Source organism: Botryllus schlosseri, chromosome 7 (genome assembly GCF_051294905.1).
Source record: "Botryllus schlosseri isolate E-star chromosome 7, Bs_hap1, whole genome shotgun sequence".
NCBI lineage: Eukaryota > Metazoa > Chordata > Ascidiacea > Stolidobranchia > Styelidae > Botryllus > Botryllus schlosseri.
This window is the reverse complement of record NC_137242.1, coordinates 17,771,753-17,791,997: the sequence shown is the minus strand read 5'-3', so window position 1 is coordinate 17,791,997 and position 20,245 is coordinate 17,771,753. Positions and strand designations below refer to the sequence as shown.

Genomic DNA, 20,245 nt, shown 5'->3' with positions numbered 1-20,245 from the left:
AGAGAATTCGATTTTCGCAGAGACTTCGCTATATATATGGGCATTTACAAGCGAAAGGACAAGAAGAATACGATTTTTGCTGTGATTTCGGTATATATAGATTGCTGTGCGTCTATAAATGGTAAAGAACTGTTATTGAACAAAATTTTAGGTGGGGCAATGCCCCAGTTGCCCTATAGGACGAGCCGCCACTGGTGTTATGCATATAGGTTGTATTACCCTACAATTATGCTCCGTTACTTCCTTCTAACACATTTTTATTCGAAACGGAAGAATGCGTTCATTCAGCTAAAGTGAATTGAATCATTTGGACGCAGTATTTCACGGAATCCATGTCACGCGAGATAATTTAAAATATGATGACTTGATACTATTTGATCCAGCGTTAGCACAGTAACTCGAGAATCGATGCAACAAAAAATATATAAACTATATTAGTAAGTTTGTAAATTCATGGGAAGGTTGTGAGTTTCGGTTCCAAAGTCCCAGGTGGCAGGAAAACGCTTGGATATTTCGATACGATAAGCCATGCAGTATTTCTACTTCGATAATTTATCATGATTGAACGGTAGAATAACAGAACCTCTAGTACCACACACGGACATCTGTACCACGCACCACGTACCTTTGGCTTGCGCGGGTAATGAGGTGTGTAACATTTACTTTCATAACTTATCGATATACTTTAATATTATTGGGATGTGATGGTGGCAGTTACGAGTATGCTGACACCGTTTTGTCTGCATACTCGTTACCGCCAAGCCATGTCGAAAAACTAAATGGAAACGAAATACAGTAAATATAGATGTTAAACATTGGGCATGTGGTCAATTCCAGTGCGGCTGAGAGGTTCAGATTGCTTTGCGGATATACCTAATGACAACTACAAAATCAAATTGAAAATCTGCCCCCGGATCACGAGTCATTCTATATATCTAACACGCGAAGTGCGAGTTCATTCATATTATTTGAAGCCAGTTACTAGCGTCAAGTAAATTCCCTTCATTAAAAAACGCTACTAGATTCTGACTCAGGCTAATTTTATGCACCGCGAATCGAAATATATATCTCATTGACTAGTAATTGCATTACCATCCTTCCTTTTGAAATTTAATTACGCCTAATACTGTGTTAGTACAGTAATTACACATGTATGTAATATTTGACTTACTGTGGAACATTTATTTCGTCCCCCCAACAAACCAAGAAATTGTCAATGCCATCGCAAGTATACTGGTCTTAGACAGGAGCATTCCAACCGTAAAATTTGAATCCAGGGCTTAGCCGCCAGACGCCCACCACACTAGCATTGTCTAGAGCAGTGGTTCTCAACCTTTCTGTCTTCGCGGACCCCTTTTGGACAGTCACGGGCCCCCGCGGACATCCGAAGTTTTAGTTATAATTTAGCTCAATCAGGACAATGTAACAGCACTTCGTCAGCCCTCCTCCCTCCACAAATACGTTGGTGTTTGACCCCGGACTTCGGGGTGGTTTCGCCCCCGGGGCCCTCTCACGCTATACAATTTTTGCCACTACATATCTTCTATATTGGGTGTCCGCTCAGGGGGATTGTTATGCCTAAACGCGCCAAGCGCCAAAAAAATCAATATTTCATGGTTGAATTGGTCAATATAACCGGGATTCGCAAATATTATTGCTATCAATTTTTCTCTCTGCTTACGTAATCAAATTTACCCGTAGGGCTGAGTGAGTTGTGTTAGAAAAGGTAAGGCACCTAAATAATAATTAAACATCTTCGGGCGTATCCGTTAGTATAATGACTTCGTTACAGGATGCTATTTCGTGACCTTCTATCTGCAATGTCAAAAGATATTGAAGTCACCAAAACGTACTAAACTAAAAGATGAAGGATGAAGGAGCGGTGCTCCGAAAGCTCGTGTAACTAATAAAGTTATATTCATTCGCCAGTGGACGTTAAATAGGGTGTGAAAGCTACCAAGGTCTTACGTTTATATACATCGTCTGCTATTGGCGCAACAAAGCATTAAACTAAACGACGCACACGATCTCAAATTGGTATTTCTATACTGGCAAATAATGTTCCTTAGAGATGGCATTTGTCTTGTGGGGCCAAGATCGCCAGGACCGGGACATTCAGCGCCAGCCATTTAGGCGCATATGGACAATTGACGAAGTTATCGGTCACCGCAAGGTCAATCCTTTTCGGCCTAGGTCTTCTCGCTGCTGTTCGTGCTGGCACACTTCTCGGAATCGCATGTTGCATGGCCTGTTACCAATATTCCCTCTAATTTTTGAGGAGTCTGCGCACACTTACCAACTCACTGCGCAGACCCTTGGATAACAGTGAGTAACGGCTAAAAAAGGGTCATCACTTCGGATTTTTCGTGCGCAACTTCGATTTTCTGTGCGCAGAGACCGTGTCAGCACTGCGCATTTGCGCACGTGCGCAGCTTAGAGGGAACATTGCCTGTAACTTCATATGTCATGGTGTGTCGTGCGCAGACTTGGACAACTAGAAAATTTTTAGCTTTTCTAAATTAGATTAGAATTAGAATTAGAGCTACATAGTATTTTCCAAATTAGATTAGAATTAGAATTAGAGCTACTAAATTTTTCCAAATTAGATTAGAACTAGAATTAGAGCTACTAAATTTTTCCAAATTAGACTAGAATTAGAATTAGAGCTACACAGCTTTTTTCAAATTAGATTAGAATTAGAATTAGAATTTCCGAATTCGCAAAGAATTGAAAATTGAACGAAATTGTGAATTATAAATAAATATAGCGAAAATCAAGCTCAGTTCACATCAAACCACAGTACATTCTCATAAACATGAGAATGGTTGACGTCTGTACATCAAGCTTGTCTCATTTTGCACTATACCAGGGGTCACCAACACGCGGGCCACATGCGGCCAACGATCTGATTTGTGATTTTGGAAAAACGAGATAAACAATTTGAAATGCTGAAATTGATTTCAAATATAAAATCATTGTAGTTGTTTCAAAATATTCCTTTTGCCTGTGCCAAACACCACTATTAGCCTACTCACTAGCTGAAATGGTTTCGGCCATGGGAAACATCGTTGGAGAGTAAGCTGATAATAGCATATTGCCTTGACGTAAAATGGCCCAGACAATGCCAAGACCGAGACGCTTAAAAAACGGCCTAGGGCTTTCCCACAAGATCAACCTTTAGGATGAGATAGTCTTTCCGCTAGTAACATGCCCGCATATCCCCAATATCGATTCGTTAGTCGCTGAAAAGCCTGGTCAAGTATCGTGCGCAGCTTATAGTTCAAAATAAAATTAAGTTTATGATCACGATATTTCATGTTTTATATGTACTTGATATAATATTACTTCTTTTGTCGTAACCAAGCCATCGCCCATGTTAGTGAGCACAGCGTTGTACTATCGTAAAGCTTTAAAAACATGGTTGCTCAACTGTGTGTGGGTCATTATGTCTCGATATTGCATTATTGCATGACGGCAAAAAAGCTGATATTGAAGTCATGCCTACGAGTTCTCAACCAGCAGCTTTAAGATGAAGAAAACTATTTTCTCCTTTCCAGTAACTCAAAACATCGCAGTCCATGATCTCATGCGCTGCTTCGAAATCTCTTTCCACTTCATTCTCTAACATATTTTCTTTGGTTAGATCTAAAGCCACCATCCAGTTTTTACTTGATGTAGTTATGGGCTCGAAAGTGAACAAGCCTGTGTAAACTATCTTTTTCATCGCTGCTGTACTGTTTGTGATCGAAACTATAATGTTGTTCGGAGACTACAAGCTACTATGCCAGCATGGCTATTGTTCGTCACGACAAATACTATGATGGTACGGTGTATGTAAGTAATGCGATGGCGCCTTGGCACTGGATTTCCCTGTGCGAGAGGGATATTCTTGTTAACTCGGTGCAAAATGCCGCGGACGAAGAGGCATTTCCAGGAAAATAATGAATTAGATTAGAACTAAAATTAGAGCATAGAAACATTTAACAAATTAGATTAGAATTAGAATTAGAGCATGGAAACATTTCACAAACTAGATTAGAATTAGATTACTGGCATTTCGCTCTAATTGAGTGAAATTAGACAACTAGAATTATCTAGTTGTCCAAGTCTGGTCGTGCGCGGTAATAGCCGACGACAAAGTGCCCATTTCTATAAATCATGCGTATTTTTGTTGGGGGAAGGGTACCAAATAAACAAGATATTTGACAACGGTAAATCGCGAGCAGCGCGAAAAAAATGAGTGCGAAAAAGCGGATGAGTGCGGATGAAAATCGTGAATAATTGTTAATTTTTCTGGCGTGAAATAATTCAAATAAACCTAATAGGAATTCAAGGGCAGTGTAAGTTTTGTAGTTGCGACGCAATTGTATAAACTTGTTTGACTTACGACGCACCACTAATCGTAGCTCTCACAAGCAGCAGTGAACTAATATTTTCGCACTGTGATTATTACGTAACCGAAAGCCTGGTTTGAAAGCTGGTGTGGTGGCAGACGTACACGTACACTATATCAGCCCGTCTGAGTCTGCGTCAAGCTGGAAAAATGACATCAAATTGACTTTCTGCTTTCTTTCGCTAAACAATCGTCATATTTATATAGGGTCCCCGTACGATCTCTTTTAAGAGGATTTGTCCTCTTTTTTGACTCGGAGGACGTCCAAATGTCCTCTTTTTTGAGAATTTGCCCTCTTCTTTGAGAATTTTGGTTAAATATAGGGTAGCCTATAATTCGACTGGAGCCGAGCCGGAAAAATGACCTTTTTTTATAGCCAACGTACCACAAAGTCGGGAAAAAATTACCATTTTTCAGGATTTTATTCCAGTATTGTAAGTATGAAAATTTTGAAAAAGTGTCCTTAATACAGATTTCCAAAATATGGTAACCCTGTATTTATATGACTGTTCGATTAGAGCGAGGCACGAGGATATTCATAAATACCATCATTCTAAACTCACATTTGCAAGGGACGAGGGAAAAAAATTGCCTTTCAATGAGACACTTGATAGTTTAAGCCAGTGGTTCTCAACCTTTTTGACCTCACGGCACACTTTGAATATGAAAATAGTTCGCGGCACACAAGCACAGTGGTTCTTGACTCTTTTGGCTTACGGCAAAGGCAAACTACCAGAATGCGTATAGCAGTATCTACAGTCTTACATAGGTGGTCACTGTTTTCTACCTTTTCGGAGTACTCAAGTAGAATTTTTCTCTGCTTCAAAGAATAAATTAAGTTGTCTTCTATCTCTACTAATGGTATCAATTGACATGGGGATCGTTTTCAATTCTTCCCAAACATTTTTTACAATTTTATTGCCGGCAGGAAGAACTTTCTTTGATTCCGTGTGTGAGGTTTTGCATTATCAGCTATTACCTCTTGTTACTACATAACTGGCATGCTGAGATCTCGTTTAAACTTTTGAGGCTGAGATTAATTTCATAAGATAGGCTTGACACTAAAGTCTGCCCACTACCTCATTGTCGATGTAATCAACCGTCGCATCGAAGAGTCCAATCACGATCGCCACTAACAAATACAGAGGCGTAGAGGTGCATATATTATACATTGATGCCAAACGCATTTCCTTGCAGATCGTGTAAGCTCATGTGAGGTTAGCAATACCTCGATAGTCTTACAGGCAGCCAGTCGCTGTTCAATTGTAGTTCCAACAAACCAGGTCAATAAACCTCAGCGTCGATGAAGTTTGTTAACCCTAGACTGCTCAGGTGGATTATCGTTACACGATCGCTCTGGTGGGGTCGATTAGACCCCATCAGTTAATATGCTTTTTGTCTTACCAATTTCGCTATACAGCTGTCTAATAACCTCTTGCATGACGTTATAACGATGCATCTTCGCTTTTTGAACTCTACTGTCTACCCATTGTAAAGTTCCGGCTGAGGCGTAACGCCAATACGCAAATGGCGATATGGGGTCAAACACCCCCCATCAATTAATTATAATAACAAAGAAATAACAACAAGACAAGACAATACAATACAACAATGCAACAGAGTAACAACGACAACAACAAAGTAGATTCAATCCGAATCATCCGGCTCCATGCACTCTTGACATGTCACTATTTTCACAGAGTATGTTTGGCAGACAAATTCCCCACATTTTCCACTTTTCTCTGTTGTTTTCCGGTCTTATGCTCTACCGCAAAGACAGCATCTGCCACGTGCAGCTTTGGAGAGCGTTGCTGGTGGAATTGTACTGTCTTCTCCCGGAAAAATTCTTTTAGACGCGATTTTGTGCGGACGCGTAAGTGAGTATTTTTTTCTTTGCCTGGACACTGCATTTTTCTTTGTTAGGGTCAGTGCAATTTCCATTGCAAATCCTTTGTGTGTTTGTTTCTTCGAGCGGTTACATTCAGCCAGCAAAGATAATATATAGCCGTTGCATGCAGACAAGTTCATCAATCCAAAGAAGATCGTCAGAGGCCAGCGCTTACTATTGCGAGAACAGGAATAGTTTGCCACCATTCTGTCTGCCAGGTCGACGCCACCTTTTGTTTGATTATAAAATGTTATTATATCTGATTTCCGAGCGTCACCAGAGCTTTCATCAATTTTATCATCGTGATGCTGGCTGCTCACCATGGTAAGAATTTTCTTTGAGCCTTTGCCCTTTGGAAGATATGACAGCAGTGTCATATATTTTTGAAATCCAAAAATGCTGCTGTACACCTCCCTCCCCCGCAGAGAAATGAACGCAGGAGGTATCTCTCTCTTGTTCTTTCAAAGGGTGCCAACTGCTGTCAGTTTATGGTCGTGAAGCAATGATGTCATCAAGGGTATACTGGTGTACCAGTTATCGAATGTGATGTTTCGGCCAGATCCTGATATATCAGACACCAGCCGTGTCACTTCTACTTTGGCCGAGTTGTCGACTTTGTACGGCCAGTCCAGTTACGTCCCGCAATAAATTTCAAAATTGTAGGTGTAGCAAGTCTTTGCATCACACGGGGCATGTAGCTTGATGCCATATTTTGCCGGTTCGTTTCGAATAACTGTCGGAAAGAACACCGTCCTCGAAACCCCCAAAGCATTTCGTCAATTGTCACAAATTCAGACCACACGTAATTTCTCTTGAAGGTGTTCAATATTATATCCGATATTGTTCGAATTATCGCAAATTTGTCATTTTTTCTATCTTCGCGTGTGGTAATGTCATCAAGCCGAAGACATCGCAAAGTGAATCGGAATCTTTCGCATGACATTGTTACCTTGAAGATATCAAAACTCATCAAGTGACAATCATGAGCTTTATGAACCCTAGCCAGAAGAAGAAGACCAATGACAGCTTCCATCTCCACCGAATTACTTGGCCCTACCCTGCACTTCTCTTTGTAGTTTTGGGCTTCTTCAGGTGTCTTCTTGTTTGTAAATTCAACAAGTAAATCTATCACTTGTGGTGTAAAGAAGAGCTTCCAATAATCAATGCAGTTATCAGCTTCTAGTGCGGGCCCAGTGAGACCCGGTGAAAACTTTATCATATTCGCTGCACTTCGACTGGCAGTCGGAGCAGTCTTTCTCCAAAACGTGGTACCGTCTTTTCCTAACCACCCATCACTGCCAGCTTCACCTTCTTCAGGATTTTCTTGATCATCTCGTAGACTGCAAGTGACAGAACCAATGCCAAGCAGCAACTAAAAGTCGAAATCCATCCGATCACAATGAGGAGATAATTACTTAGTCTGCCCACTATACTTGCAAAATCAGACCCATGCGCAATCAATAGCTCATTGCGGCGAGGTATAAGCGATAATCAGCTAATGCTTTATTCCGAATGATAGTGTATAACACCATTGAGGATTACATGTCTGGAAAGAACAATCCGACCGCACAAAAAAATATGGCTCACATTTTTGTTCGCCTGGGGTCTTTTTGACCCCAACCTGAGCAGTCTAGGGTTAACTGATATAATTTGATCAACTTTACTTCTCAATTCTCCAATTTGTCGCCTGCAACATTGCGTTCCGCCCTGAGCCTACGTTTTATCTGCAGTGCTGGCAAGCTACTTAACAACAATCGCAATGTGAATGGCTATGTTGGCAATTCTAGTTTGTAAACGTGAACATCACTTGCAAATTAGTTCGTTTCTCGATGATTGGAATGCCTTCCTAGGCGTTAGAGGTTTATATAGGCTGATAGGCTCTTACTCGTCCTCCGATCTGCAAAAGCAGTGTCTTACAAAAAGTTGGCCGTGCTATAAGTTGGCATCTCAAGAATCAAAATAAGCAATATCGGTATGGTGTAAAATGATCATCGATGACGATGACATGGGAAGAATACGACTACAAATAGAAACAGAAAAAGGTCATCAACCTGAGTCATGTCCTTGTTTTGCCCCCGATTCTGATGGGGTGACAAGTAAAAGGTGAGCACCTTCGGCCACACCTCAACATCACGATCCAATTGCTGGAGTTTAGTTATCTACCACCGTCCTAAATACTACTATATGTGGGCGTATCACACCCATTGACGGTGGAGGCCCCAGTTTGATTCATGGCAGGGTATAGTAGCAAGTTGCGAAGCGTCACAGATTTATGAGATTATCCGCAGATTTATGAGATTGCTGTGCTCAAAGCGTCTTTACAATAAACAGCCAGAGAAAGACTCGATCCATTACCTAATGGGATGCCTGATTGAGATACCAGATTGAGATACTGTAACTATAGCCGTCTCGACATCGTTGTATCTGTTCATTGCATCGGATTGTGCATCGCATGCTTGTTTGTTTGGGTTATTCATGGTGTTTGGCGACTACAGCGGTCATTTGCACAAGGCCGATTTTCTGCATTTTTGATTCCGTATTTGGCGACTTGTAGCACGGCCCACTTCTAGGCTTTTAGTAAGACAACGCTTACGCGGATGAGATGGCGAGGAGGAGCCTAGATAAACCTCAAACACTTAGGTAGGAATTCTGAAGTCGACCTCGTTCGGACTCGAACCCGCAACCCATTGGTGTTGACGCCGTGGAATATACCACTGCGCTATCCCGCCACCTCGCCACATCGCGTGTCTTGATATCGTAAATTCAATAGAAAAGCCAACAATGACTAAATTCAATAGAAAAGACAACAATGACTAACTCAAAATTTGGATTTTTGTTATACTTCGACCTAGTTAACCACATTTGCTCGCGGCACACCTGAGCAGTCCGATTGGCACACCGGTTGGGAACCACTGGTTTAAGGCCCTAAGGTGCACCTGGAATCACAAAATTTTCCAAATTTATTTTATTGCAGAATCTTGAAGTATGAAACTAGTTCTTTTCAAAAATGTATTGCTCTTGTCTGATTTCGAATTAGAAGTATGTTAAAATACGATTTCAAATCCCCCATTTTCGTTGAAATTCACCCCCCCATACACTTTCATTTATTTAAACTCACTCAAAATAGACACTTACGTGACCTTTGACACGAACCAATCAGGTTGCAGCAGGATGTAAACAAAGAACAAGGCCGGGCAAGCTTACTATGAGCTCTTATGGGAAAAGGTTGAAAAATGAAGGTTTTAAGCAAAATTACGTTGAATTGGGGATGACTGGCCTTAATGAATACTAATAGCGTAGAGCTAGTATGTAGTTGCAGCTTTTAGTCTAGGATGACCATGAATGGTGGCAAGTACGCATCAGCGTGCTGTGTTCAAATGCATGGATTTTTGACAACTTTTCGGATTAAGCGACGATTGTTATATACTATATCATAGGATTGTGGTAATGCATATGTTGACGATTTCATAGGCTCCAGGTCTAAAGCGAAATTTTCAAGCATATCTCATGTTCAGAGATATATGCTATAAAATACAGCTTCTGCCACACATCACAATTTTAGTGTATTGATTATGAAACTTGAAAGCTATGGAGATTCTATCGAATTTCTGGATTTGAGTGGAACAGCATCTTCTTCTAACACCGCGGAGAAAGCTACGAAGTATTTCATGGAGCGCTACGTACACGACTTAGGGACAAAGATTGAGGAGACAATAGGGTCCGTCAAGCAAAATCAGTATATCCGCTAGTGGCGCTAGACTTGAGTTGTTAACTTATGCTAGAGAACTTACTGAGAGCTTTTGACAACCGATCAGTACCGTGAGTCGTCTTTGTAGTTTGATTGATGAGGATTGTAAGCTCTCAACGAAGGTATGCCGCAGTACTGCTGTGCCCCAAGATGTAATATTACATCCTAGGGTCCAGTGTTGGGATGACTCGAGTCATGACTTGACTCGAGTCAGACTCGAGTCAACTTTTTCGTATGACTTGACTTGACTCGAGTCACTTTGCAAAAATGACTTGACTTGACTTGACTCGGCGCTTCAAAAATGTGGATTGACTCGTGACTCGGAGCAAAATTTACGAGTCAATTTCAAGTCATCGAGTATAAACGGTGTCGAATAAATCACCCTATCTTATGTATTTTTGGGTTGTTCGCGATACGCCTGTGTCACTTGTGGGAGCAACCCAAGCCCCGAACTACTGCTATCTCAGGCTAAGCAAATTTGCGTGATCCCAATGCGCAGATGCATTGTGGGTGCTCGGTTAATCGATTTAGTACAGGGGCTTATGGAAAAGCGGTCAGTGTTTGAATATATTTGATTCGTGTTAGTTCTGTAGTATTGTATGCGTATAGAGCTTTGAATGACTAATTATTCTAACATTCAGGATTTGTTTCAGCCCAATATCTCGTGTCAGTATATTGATATTCTGTGTAATTCGACATGTCGAAGATAGTACGTTCATCAGGTGGTAGTGGTAGCCTTTGCTGTGCCTATGGGTGTAGTAAAAGGCGGAAGAAGATATCCAGTGAGTCGTATGGGAGAAGTAATAGTAACGGCAGTAGTGATGAAGAGTCGATGGTAAAGCGTCGATACCCCAGAAATTTTCACCGGTAAGTGAATAACAGAATAAGCATAGCAGCCAGACATGCCCAGATCAGTCACAGTTGTAATGAACAGGTCATGGTAAAGTGATAGCAGAACATTTCGTTGCAGCTATATGAATGAAATGACCAGACCAGACTACCAGCAGAAATCCGTGTCACCATATCCTCTATGTAATGTTCATCATCAATATCTGTAATAATCTGTAATAATGTCCATCTCACTCTTCGTATTTTGTCCATGATCGAGTACAAGCAGTTCGGCCAATAATCAGTTTGGTATTCAATTCTTGCTTATGCTATGTAGGCAAGAGTAGGAATACAAGGAAAAGATTCAATTAATGGCCTAGATGGGTTTTCATCAGCATAGTTAAAACAGGATATCTTTTTCAGATGCTAAACAAATACTGTGGAATTTGCAAATTCCATAGTCGAGTTCATCTTTAGTCCTTATAGCTTTGTGCGAAACTGTCAATTTATTTATTCAAAAATATTTTTCAAGGTTTACCTTTGAACTGCTTTACCTTTAGAAGGCTGCGTCAATCTTGAATACAATAGCCTATGGAGTGAAAAGTGGCAGATGTATAATTTTATCGGACAAGTTATTTTATGTCCCTTCTGCTTTTATCATAGCTCATAACAAAGAATTGACTATTTAGTGTGCTTTGCTTCATACAATGCTCCATATAATGCAGCTTTCCTACTAATGAATCGCTGAAAGGAAGATGGTTAGAAAGCATGAAAAGAAAAAACTGGGTCCCATCAAGATCGTCAGTTATCTGCTCCGATCATTTTCCGGAAAGTGCCATTTACCATGTGGGCCAGTTGATACGTTTGAGGGAGAATGCGGTGCCAACGAGATTTCTGAACTTTCCGAAATATATGAGGTCAAAGGTACAGTAGACATTTATATATTTACTTCTAAAGTTAAGTTTATATAAGTATATACCCTTACCCTAGCCTCTGTTGATGTGAAATTCGTGAATTTCAGGCTTCCAACAAACGGCAAGCAAGACCAGCAACACTTCAAGATAAGAAACGTTATTGTAAAGCACAAACTGGTGAAGCAGTTCTCCACGACCGCAGTTACTGTGCACGTACTTCTCCCCAAAAGCTGATTCAACAGCAACGCCGTGGAGTGGTACAAATTTAAAAGGGGTTGCATGCTGCCAAAATGAGGACATGCCGCCTGAAAAAAAAAGTGAAAACTCTGGATGAGGTCATTGCATCTCTGAAAAAAAAAATTTGATCAGCGATTTGTGCGGAGAAGTAATGCCACAAAAATTCAGTCGTCTACCAAGTGAGCTGTTGCTGTGAAGCTACAAGTTGGTGGAAGAGGAGTCAAATACTCTAAAGAACTGCAATATTTTTGCAATGACGCTGCAGTATTATTCTGCTAAGGCATACAATTTTGTGCGTCAAAATTTTCAACTCGCTCTTCCCCATCCGAATGTGATAAGACGCTGGTATGGAAAACTTCCCGCTGAGCCTGGCTTTACTGGTATTGCGTTTTCTGCTATCAGAGGAAAAGTAGAGGCATCAACAGCTCCTGTAATATGTTCCATAATGATGGATGAAATGTCGATCCGCAAAAAGGTTTTTTGGGATGGAAGAAGATATCGAGGATATGTAGACATGGGTACTGACTGCGAGGACGATGATTCTTTGCCACTGGCAAGAGATGTATTAGTTGTTATGGCTGTTTGCGTCAATTCATCCTGGAAGATTCCGCTTGGATTCTTTTTCATTAATGGTTTGACAGGATCGGAACGAGCAAATTTGGTTGAAATTTGCATGAACAAGCTTAACGAAACCGGTGCAACTGTTGCTTCATTGACATGCGACGGGCTTTCCTGCCACTCCGCTTGGCTTTCCGCATTGCGGGCAAACATATCGTCCAGGAACATTGAGTCTAGTTTTCCCGGTCCATATTTACCCAATCATCAAATCCAAGTAATTTTAGTCCTAGTCAAATGCTCAAACTCATCAGAAACCGCCTAGCAGAATGGGTACTTTGCTAGATGGGAGTGGTCAGCAAATTTGGTCTTTTAAATTGCAGCTTCGACCAGAATTGGTTCGTTTATTGTACCTCGTTCGCAGATGTTAAGCCCTAACTTCTCCCACATTTTACTTTCAGATCACCCTCAATTACGTCGAGGGTGACGTCAAGTCAATAACAATTAATTAATATATTTCTGTTTTTATTTTTTTTATGTTACTTATTTTAATAGAAAAATCATTCATAACCTTGCGTTTCTCATGACTGAAGCTAGTGTTTCTGAAAACGAAAGTTTGGGTACTAGACAGTACAGCGCGGTATTTCGTGTGATCCCAGAAATGGTTGATCGAAAGCCAGGTTGTAATGTATCGTCTTGTAGGGAAGAAAGGGATCAGGTAGGCAGCAACTGCGTGATCCCAGAAATGGTTGATCCGAAAATGCACCAGGTAGGAATGCTTCATCTAGCAGGCAACGAAAGGTGGGTGGGTGTAGATTTTGTAGATTACCTCAGGTCGTTGCGTTACCTTGCTATCTTTTCATCGATGATTGATCTGATCAAATCAATAACGATAATAAACTCCGAGTGCAGATTGTTGTAACCAACATAGCGTCAATTTCAGTGAGTACTAGGCAATTCTACCCCGATCTAAACGGACTCATGCATTCATCTTGTATCTCTCATTTAATGATATAAATATATTATTTCTCTCATTTGATCACCTCTGCAGAAATCGCTAACCCATATTGCTACACATAACTCACATATCCTCACTTTCACTTTCTACAATTTATTTCGACTACTTTGACACAATGAATAAGTAGAATAACAATTAGATCCTATAACTTTGATTGTAGCTGTGCCTTTGTCATGTCACATGATGCTGAATTTTCCTCCGCCAGTGGTATTCATAGCCACCACGTAGCTGGCAGCGATAGCATTGACATCAGCGCCATTGTAGTGAGAAGATTTTGAATCGAGGCCAGGCTGATTCTGAGGCAGTCTCTGGTAATAACTTGAAGCTGGTGGTCATAGCCATATATGCTTTTACTACCTATAGATACAGTAGACGCCTGCATGATGCAGTTTACATGCTCATAGACATAACCATGTAAATAATCATAACCATGTAACATAACCATAAACATAACATAAACATAACCATAAACATAACCATAAACATAACCATGTAATAATAACATGCTCATAAACATGACCATGTAAACTCGAACACTTTGACAAGCCGTCTCATGACGTCACTCCAAGACGACTTGGCTTCAAGACGACTTGACCATGTAAATGGGCTTAATAATCATTTTAGTTTTGAGAAATCATGAATGAATGCAAATGGTGCATTTTTAAGAACCACATATCTACATGGCCAAATCGAAATTTAATGAAGCTGACAGCAATAGGCTTACTATAAATTTGACGTCAGTAGGATAAGTTGGGCAATTCAGAAAGAATTTATTGTAGTCTTGCATAAAATTTCAGCTTCTCCGCATCTTTTGATATTATGATGCTCATCTGAGAACTGAACTTCACTAGCAATAATTGTCCGTCAATTTGTAATTTTCCTGTACGAGTTTCCTGTTTTGTGCTTCTACTTCTTCCAGAAATTTGATTTTCTTGCGTTTTATCCATAGACTTCCTCTTTCTGCAGCTTCATTAAAGATATCCATCACGCCTGCACAAAATATATAATATGTTTATTTTACAGAGCAACACTGCTGTACAGGCACCTATCAAGGCGTACTCGTCCGACTCATGCAACGTATCACCGCTACCAATTTCAACTATTGATCTCATTATTGAATATATTGCTCTCAACAATTTCAACCCACACCATCATGCAGCAAAACTGTGGAATAAAACGAGACACACACCAAGTCGATTGTGGCATCAAGTGTGACTGCATTTCAGATTAGATTCATTCTGAAACACAGAATTATTTCATCTTAATTATGTCACGATTCAATATTTTTGGTACAATAATAGATATGTCATTTTATTAATAAAATGAGAATTCAGATGACTACAAGGAAGTCCGCATATTCTTCCATGCATGTTATTGGCTCTGGGAAAGGTACAAGCGCACACCAGGAACGGTCTGAGCTGAGTAGCCATCTCCAAGTTACACAGGCTATTAGCACAGTGTTTATCCGGCATTTGTCCTGATTGATTCAATACATGAGCTAGAACAAAAAATGTCGATTTCAGCTGGGAACGGATCATATTGCCTATCATATTAATATGATCATTGAATATGCAGACAAGTAAGTGTCCAGTGTAACAGTAATTTGCTAGATAATGATGCAGACTGTAGGCTGTACTATATACGATTCCATAAATAGAACGCAGATAGCGCAAAGCCCACATAATGAATACCCCACATATCCTGACTCAAGATTAATCTAATACATGCTATTCGGTACAACAGTCCTATAGTATAGTATACGACTAAGGATAATACAGCAATAGTTGCTTCATCCGAAACGTTGTCAGAAATCCATTTATTTGGACATACCATGCTGACGAGTGCTTGCCACCATTCATGTTTATTGTAGGTTAGAACACTGCAAATACATACTAGCTCTACGTTATTATCATTCACCAAAGTCAGCTATTCCCAATTCAATGTAATTTTGCTAAAAACCTTCATTTTTAAACGCTTTTCCATAAGCGCTCATAGTAAGCTTGCCCGGCCTTGTTCTTTGTTTACATCATGCTGCAACCTGATTGGTTCGTGTCAAAGGTCACGTAAGTGTCTATTGTCTATAAGCACTCTGCCATGCTGATTTTATACAATAAATAGAAGAGCCATATGTCTAATCGATGATGCGTGACTTTCAAAACATTCAGCAGGCCAGCAGTCCAGCAGCCGATCGCTTACCTGGGAAGAGCTGAAAGCCGTTGATATTATGAGCGTTGTTTTTAGTATTGTATATTTTTCAAGATTGCATTGGTATATTGTTGATAGCTATTAGCTAATCGCTTAATTGACGATTAGGACAAAGACATACACTACGAAGTCATTTGGCATAGGGAAAGATAAAACCATGGTAGAAAAGAACCAGTGGTTCCTGAGCTGAACAATCGAAGAAATCTTTTGAAAAAGATAGGAGCTTTCACCGCCTTCAACATCTGATAATGATGGTTCGGATTCGGCGGAATCGTTTTTCCTTGCTATTTCTACATTTTTGATGCAGTTGTTCTCAACACTGTGAATTGCCTGACTGTGGCTCATCCGGCAAAGGATGTTGGAACTGCACACTGCACAGGCTATGCATAAGGGTTATGCAACTCAAATTAGTGTCGCAGTGTTATGATGAAATTGATGCTAAAAATTGTATGTTTGAAAGATGTTGAGGGGGAAATATGTGTGTAGTATCTTGACTCATACCAACTGAAATGGGTATTTTGACAATGTCGCAATATTCTTGACATGTTGTTCCATTTTCACAACATCTAACTGATGTTTAGTTCAAGGTTTGCAAATTTTTCGAATATGGTATAGCAGTTTTGAGAAAAAATCATCAAATCAATCATACTTTATACGACGTATTTTGCATTTAGGCACATTCAATTGTCTTCAAATTTGGCTATATACTGAATAAAGCATGCCTGCACCATTTAAAAGCAACAAATTTCAAATACCTGCATTACTTTTTCACCAAAATATTTTTCAATTTTCAAAGTTGATTTTCTCCCATTTCTAGTTTTTGGTAATATGATGTCGCGGGGACACGAAATTTTGATATCAGGTGACCTTCAATCCTGATCAAACTTTGCACAGTACTAGCAATAAGACTGTTCTACCTTGTGAACTTATTGTTTTTGCTATAGGAGTTTAGGTGTACTTACTATGTTACTGATGATCTTAATTTTGTGAAAAAAATTAGAAAATTCGGCACCGTACTGATATCAAACAAATATTTTGGTAATTTTTTCGAAAATTCGTTAGTTTCAAGCAGTTCACAAGGTGGTTAGAGACCTCAGAACACTTTATGAAGCCTTGGTTAGAATCTCTCAGCATCCATTGATGAGACAGGCGTTTCCCCGTACTAACCGTCCGATTCACCAATCTCCCCCCCAATTTGGGCCCAAGGAATTACTGTGAAATGCTGAAATTTATACCGTACATGAAGTTGGGTATGAATAGCTTACACACCAATTTTTGAGAATCCAGGATTGACTGTTCATAAAATATCGCAATTTGAAAATTTTGCGAGTCTAGCTGCACCTTAGGGCCTTAAGCTATAGTAGTCAATTTATCGCACATCTGAACAAAATGTTGTTAAGTATCTTCATCTTCTTTTTGGACAACAATTTCAAGTCAGTTTGAGCGAATGAAATTTATTTTGCAAAAAAGTGCGAAATGAGCTCAAAAAGGTTGAAAAGCACTGCTATGACGTCACTAGAATGACGACTCGATTGTTCAGCCAGCAGAATGGTCACGGTCAGATGGATGCAGTCTACAGCGTTCAAGCATAGTGTCCTATATGGTGTCGACACAAGCAAATCGCACGGTTCAATGAAATTGTATCACGTCACAGTTTCCATTTGGCTACAGGCAATTTGACGGTGATTTTTGACCGACTTGCCGAGCATCAAATTTGATAAAACGGGTATCAATCGAAAGCTGCCGCCGTACTGATTACGAAAATATAAATTTTATTCCGCTCGCGGCCCTGGAATCCCCACAATCAGCCTCTAATTTTTCATTGTTATGGAGATTGGCATTGGGACGCAACAATGCTGTCTAGCGAAACGAGACAGGTTCTCGAGAAAAAGGGAGCCAGACAGTATTGTTGCGTCTGTCGTTTCGCCAGACAGCATTGTTGCGTTACAATGCCAATCTCCATAACAATGAAAAATTAGAGGCTGATTGTGGGGGTTCCAGGGCCGCGAGCGGAATAAAATTTATATTTTCGTAATCAGTACGGCGGCAGCTTTCGATTGATACCCGTTTTATCAAATTTGATGCTCGGCAAGTCGGTCAAAAATCACCGTCAAATTGCCTGTAGCCAAATGGAAACTGTGACGTGATACAATTTCATTGAACCGTGCGATTTGCTTGTGTCGACACCATATAGGACACTATGGTTCAAGGCCTTTCGTCGTGCATTTGTCTAAGTTGCGCTCGATTTTGTTGGACAGTTCAATATTTAGGAGGTGGTGACAAAAAGTTATGATAAGTGAATAATACCGTTCAGTTTCTGTTCCATTTTTTGCGGGATTAAACTTCATTCTAATTACCTATTGAATTCCCTAAACAGCGCCATTTGTGTAAACAAGTCATAACGGCGGATTGATTCAGTGGCGTCACTAAGTCATATGACTCGAGACTCAGACGGCCAAGACCGACATTTCATTGTAATAGTAAAGTAACCACCGTATTGGGATTTCGTCCATTGGTACTGGTACTTGAAAATGCGACCAGAAACTGCTAAAAGTGAGGAAAATTAGTATAATATAAATGCGAACCATTCGATATCTTCAAACAGAAATATAAAAAGTGGATGGAACAAGACTTTAACTGGAAATTAAGCAGTCAACACAATGACGCGGACTCGACCATCTGCTCGGTGACTTGGACTCGGACGTGAATCGGTGGTGAATTGAAAATGACACGGCTTGACTCGAGTCAAAACTAAAAAAGTGGGATTGACTTGTGACTCGGAGCCTTGTGACTTGGTTACAACCCTGCGACTGATCTTATTGTGCATGCAGCGTCCTCATTCTAGACCTGTACACGCACCGCCCTTATTGTGCACGTTCGATTTTGTTGGGCAATTCAACATTTAGGCGGCGGTGACAAGTGAATATACCGTGCCTCTTCTGGTCCATTCCTTGCGAGATTGATAAGTGAATGTGGCTTTGATTATTTCATCCATTAGCGCAGTGGCTGTTAACTAGTGGCTCGCTGGTAGTCGAGACATATCGCCTACACCGGGGTGTCAAACATCCGGCCCGCTTGACGAGTTCATGCGTCCCGCTAAGCAGTTTCGGGCAAACGTAAAAAATAGATGTACTTTTCCAGCATATATCTAACAAATGCTTACATTTTTAGGACGAAATACTTCCATCAATTAATACCTCAAGAAAAGAAATATCGAGTATGTTCATAGACCGCATTATAACCACCCGACAGCGGTGTTATGGTTTCACTTGAGACACCATTAGGTACCAAGTCGCTGACATTGACATCCAATTTCAGAAAGGAAAAGTGTGCATACTGAGGCCGGAGGTTTTTGAAAAAATCGGACTAAACAGTAATGCGAAACCGTTATACGCAGGTTACATGGAGAACAAAATGTTTGAGTTTTTTGTTGATAATTCACGGATTATCCTTGATTGGTGGCTAATCCGAGGATTATCAACGAAAAACTCAAATAACTCCGCTTCTATTAGTTGGATTTCGGTTAAATTTGTTTTGCATCGTCTTTGAAGACAACTAGCGATGGTGTGAACCTCATGACGTCACGTGACATCATATTGCTAATTCCAACCCTACATTTCAGTGAGTTGATATACTAATGTACACAATACGTAGCGACAACTCAGGCCACAATGCTGAAGTGCATACTGACTTTATAAACGTCGCCAAATGTATCAACTGGAGCAATCAAATAATATAATAATCTCATGAAATCAATATCTTCCGTCGCTTTGCCAAGAATTTCGACGAGGACTTGCAAGCGAGTGTAATCTTACCCCTTAACGGTCTAGGCCAGACCGCACAATGTATTCGGCGTCTAAGTATTGCTACGTTGATTGATTGATATATTGAGCAGAGTGTCAAACGGGTTTCTACTCTTGCTACCGATATAGACCCATTAACAAGTTATGCAGGAGTAGCCAACACCCCAATCAAACGGATTTGGTTTGTATGATACGACAAACATATCAAATCAAGCTGGAGCCCATACGCCTGCTGCTAAATTTACGTTGGACAACGACGTATTCTTTACATCAATTTCATTGATTGGTTGAATAAGCATCATTCGCTGACTACCTACATGTATAGCGTATTTCGCTCTTGATTTTGTGTGATTGCGGGTCAAGCTCGCAGCAGAGTCCCTAAACATTCACAAACGGAAAACTGGATATTTCGAGCAAACTATTGTAACAAAGCAAGTAACTATTTTAGATTGGCAAGATGCATGTCGTTTAATGTTGATCTTTATGCTGTCAGCACCATGCATAGTGTGGCCTGCAGTTGAAATGCAAAGAATTTCAACCAAAGATGTTATAATGACGTGGAAAATTGTAGCATATGAAAAAGGTTCACAGTGCAGAACCTACCAAGGTTCGTTTATGAACGTGAACCTCTAAATTTCTGAGGTTCACACACAGAA

At 40.3% G+C, this 20,245-nt stretch overlaps 2 protein-coding genes across 4 annotated transcripts in view; one reads left to right on the top strand and one right to left on the bottom strand.

The window, feature by feature from the left end:
- Nucleotides 1-20,245, bottom strand: part of LOC145442933 (uncharacterized) — a 356,044-nt gene that overhangs the window by 50,443 nt on the left and 285,356 nt on the right. The window lies entirely within an intron of this gene.
- On the top strand, nt 10,491-13,133 carry LOC145443361 (THAP domain-containing protein 5-like). The gene is made up of 3 exons (XM_080321337.1): nt 10,491-10,896; nt 11,583-11,781; nt 11,879-13,133. The coding sequence occupies exons 1-3, from the start codon at nt 10,727-10,729 to the stop codon at nt 12,038-12,040; spliced, it is 531 nt and encodes a 176-aa protein (XP_080177463.1). The 5' UTR covers nt 10,491-10,726; the 3' UTR covers nt 12,041-13,133.

Excerpts from the sequence above, each read along its gene's own strand:
- LOC145443361 (XM_080321337.1), top strand. The coding sequence starts at position 10,727 with ATGTCGAAGATAGTACGTTCATCAGGTGGTAGTGGTAGCCTTTGCTGT. Across the intron at positions 10,897-11,582 it reads TACCCCAGAAATTTTCACCG|CTTTCCTACTAATGAATCGC; the intron begins GTAAGTGAATAA and ends CATATAATGCAG. Across the intron at positions 11,782-11,878 it reads CGAAATATATGAGGTCAAAG|GCTTCCAACAAACGGCAAGC; the intron begins GTACAGTAGACA and ends CGTGAATTTCAG.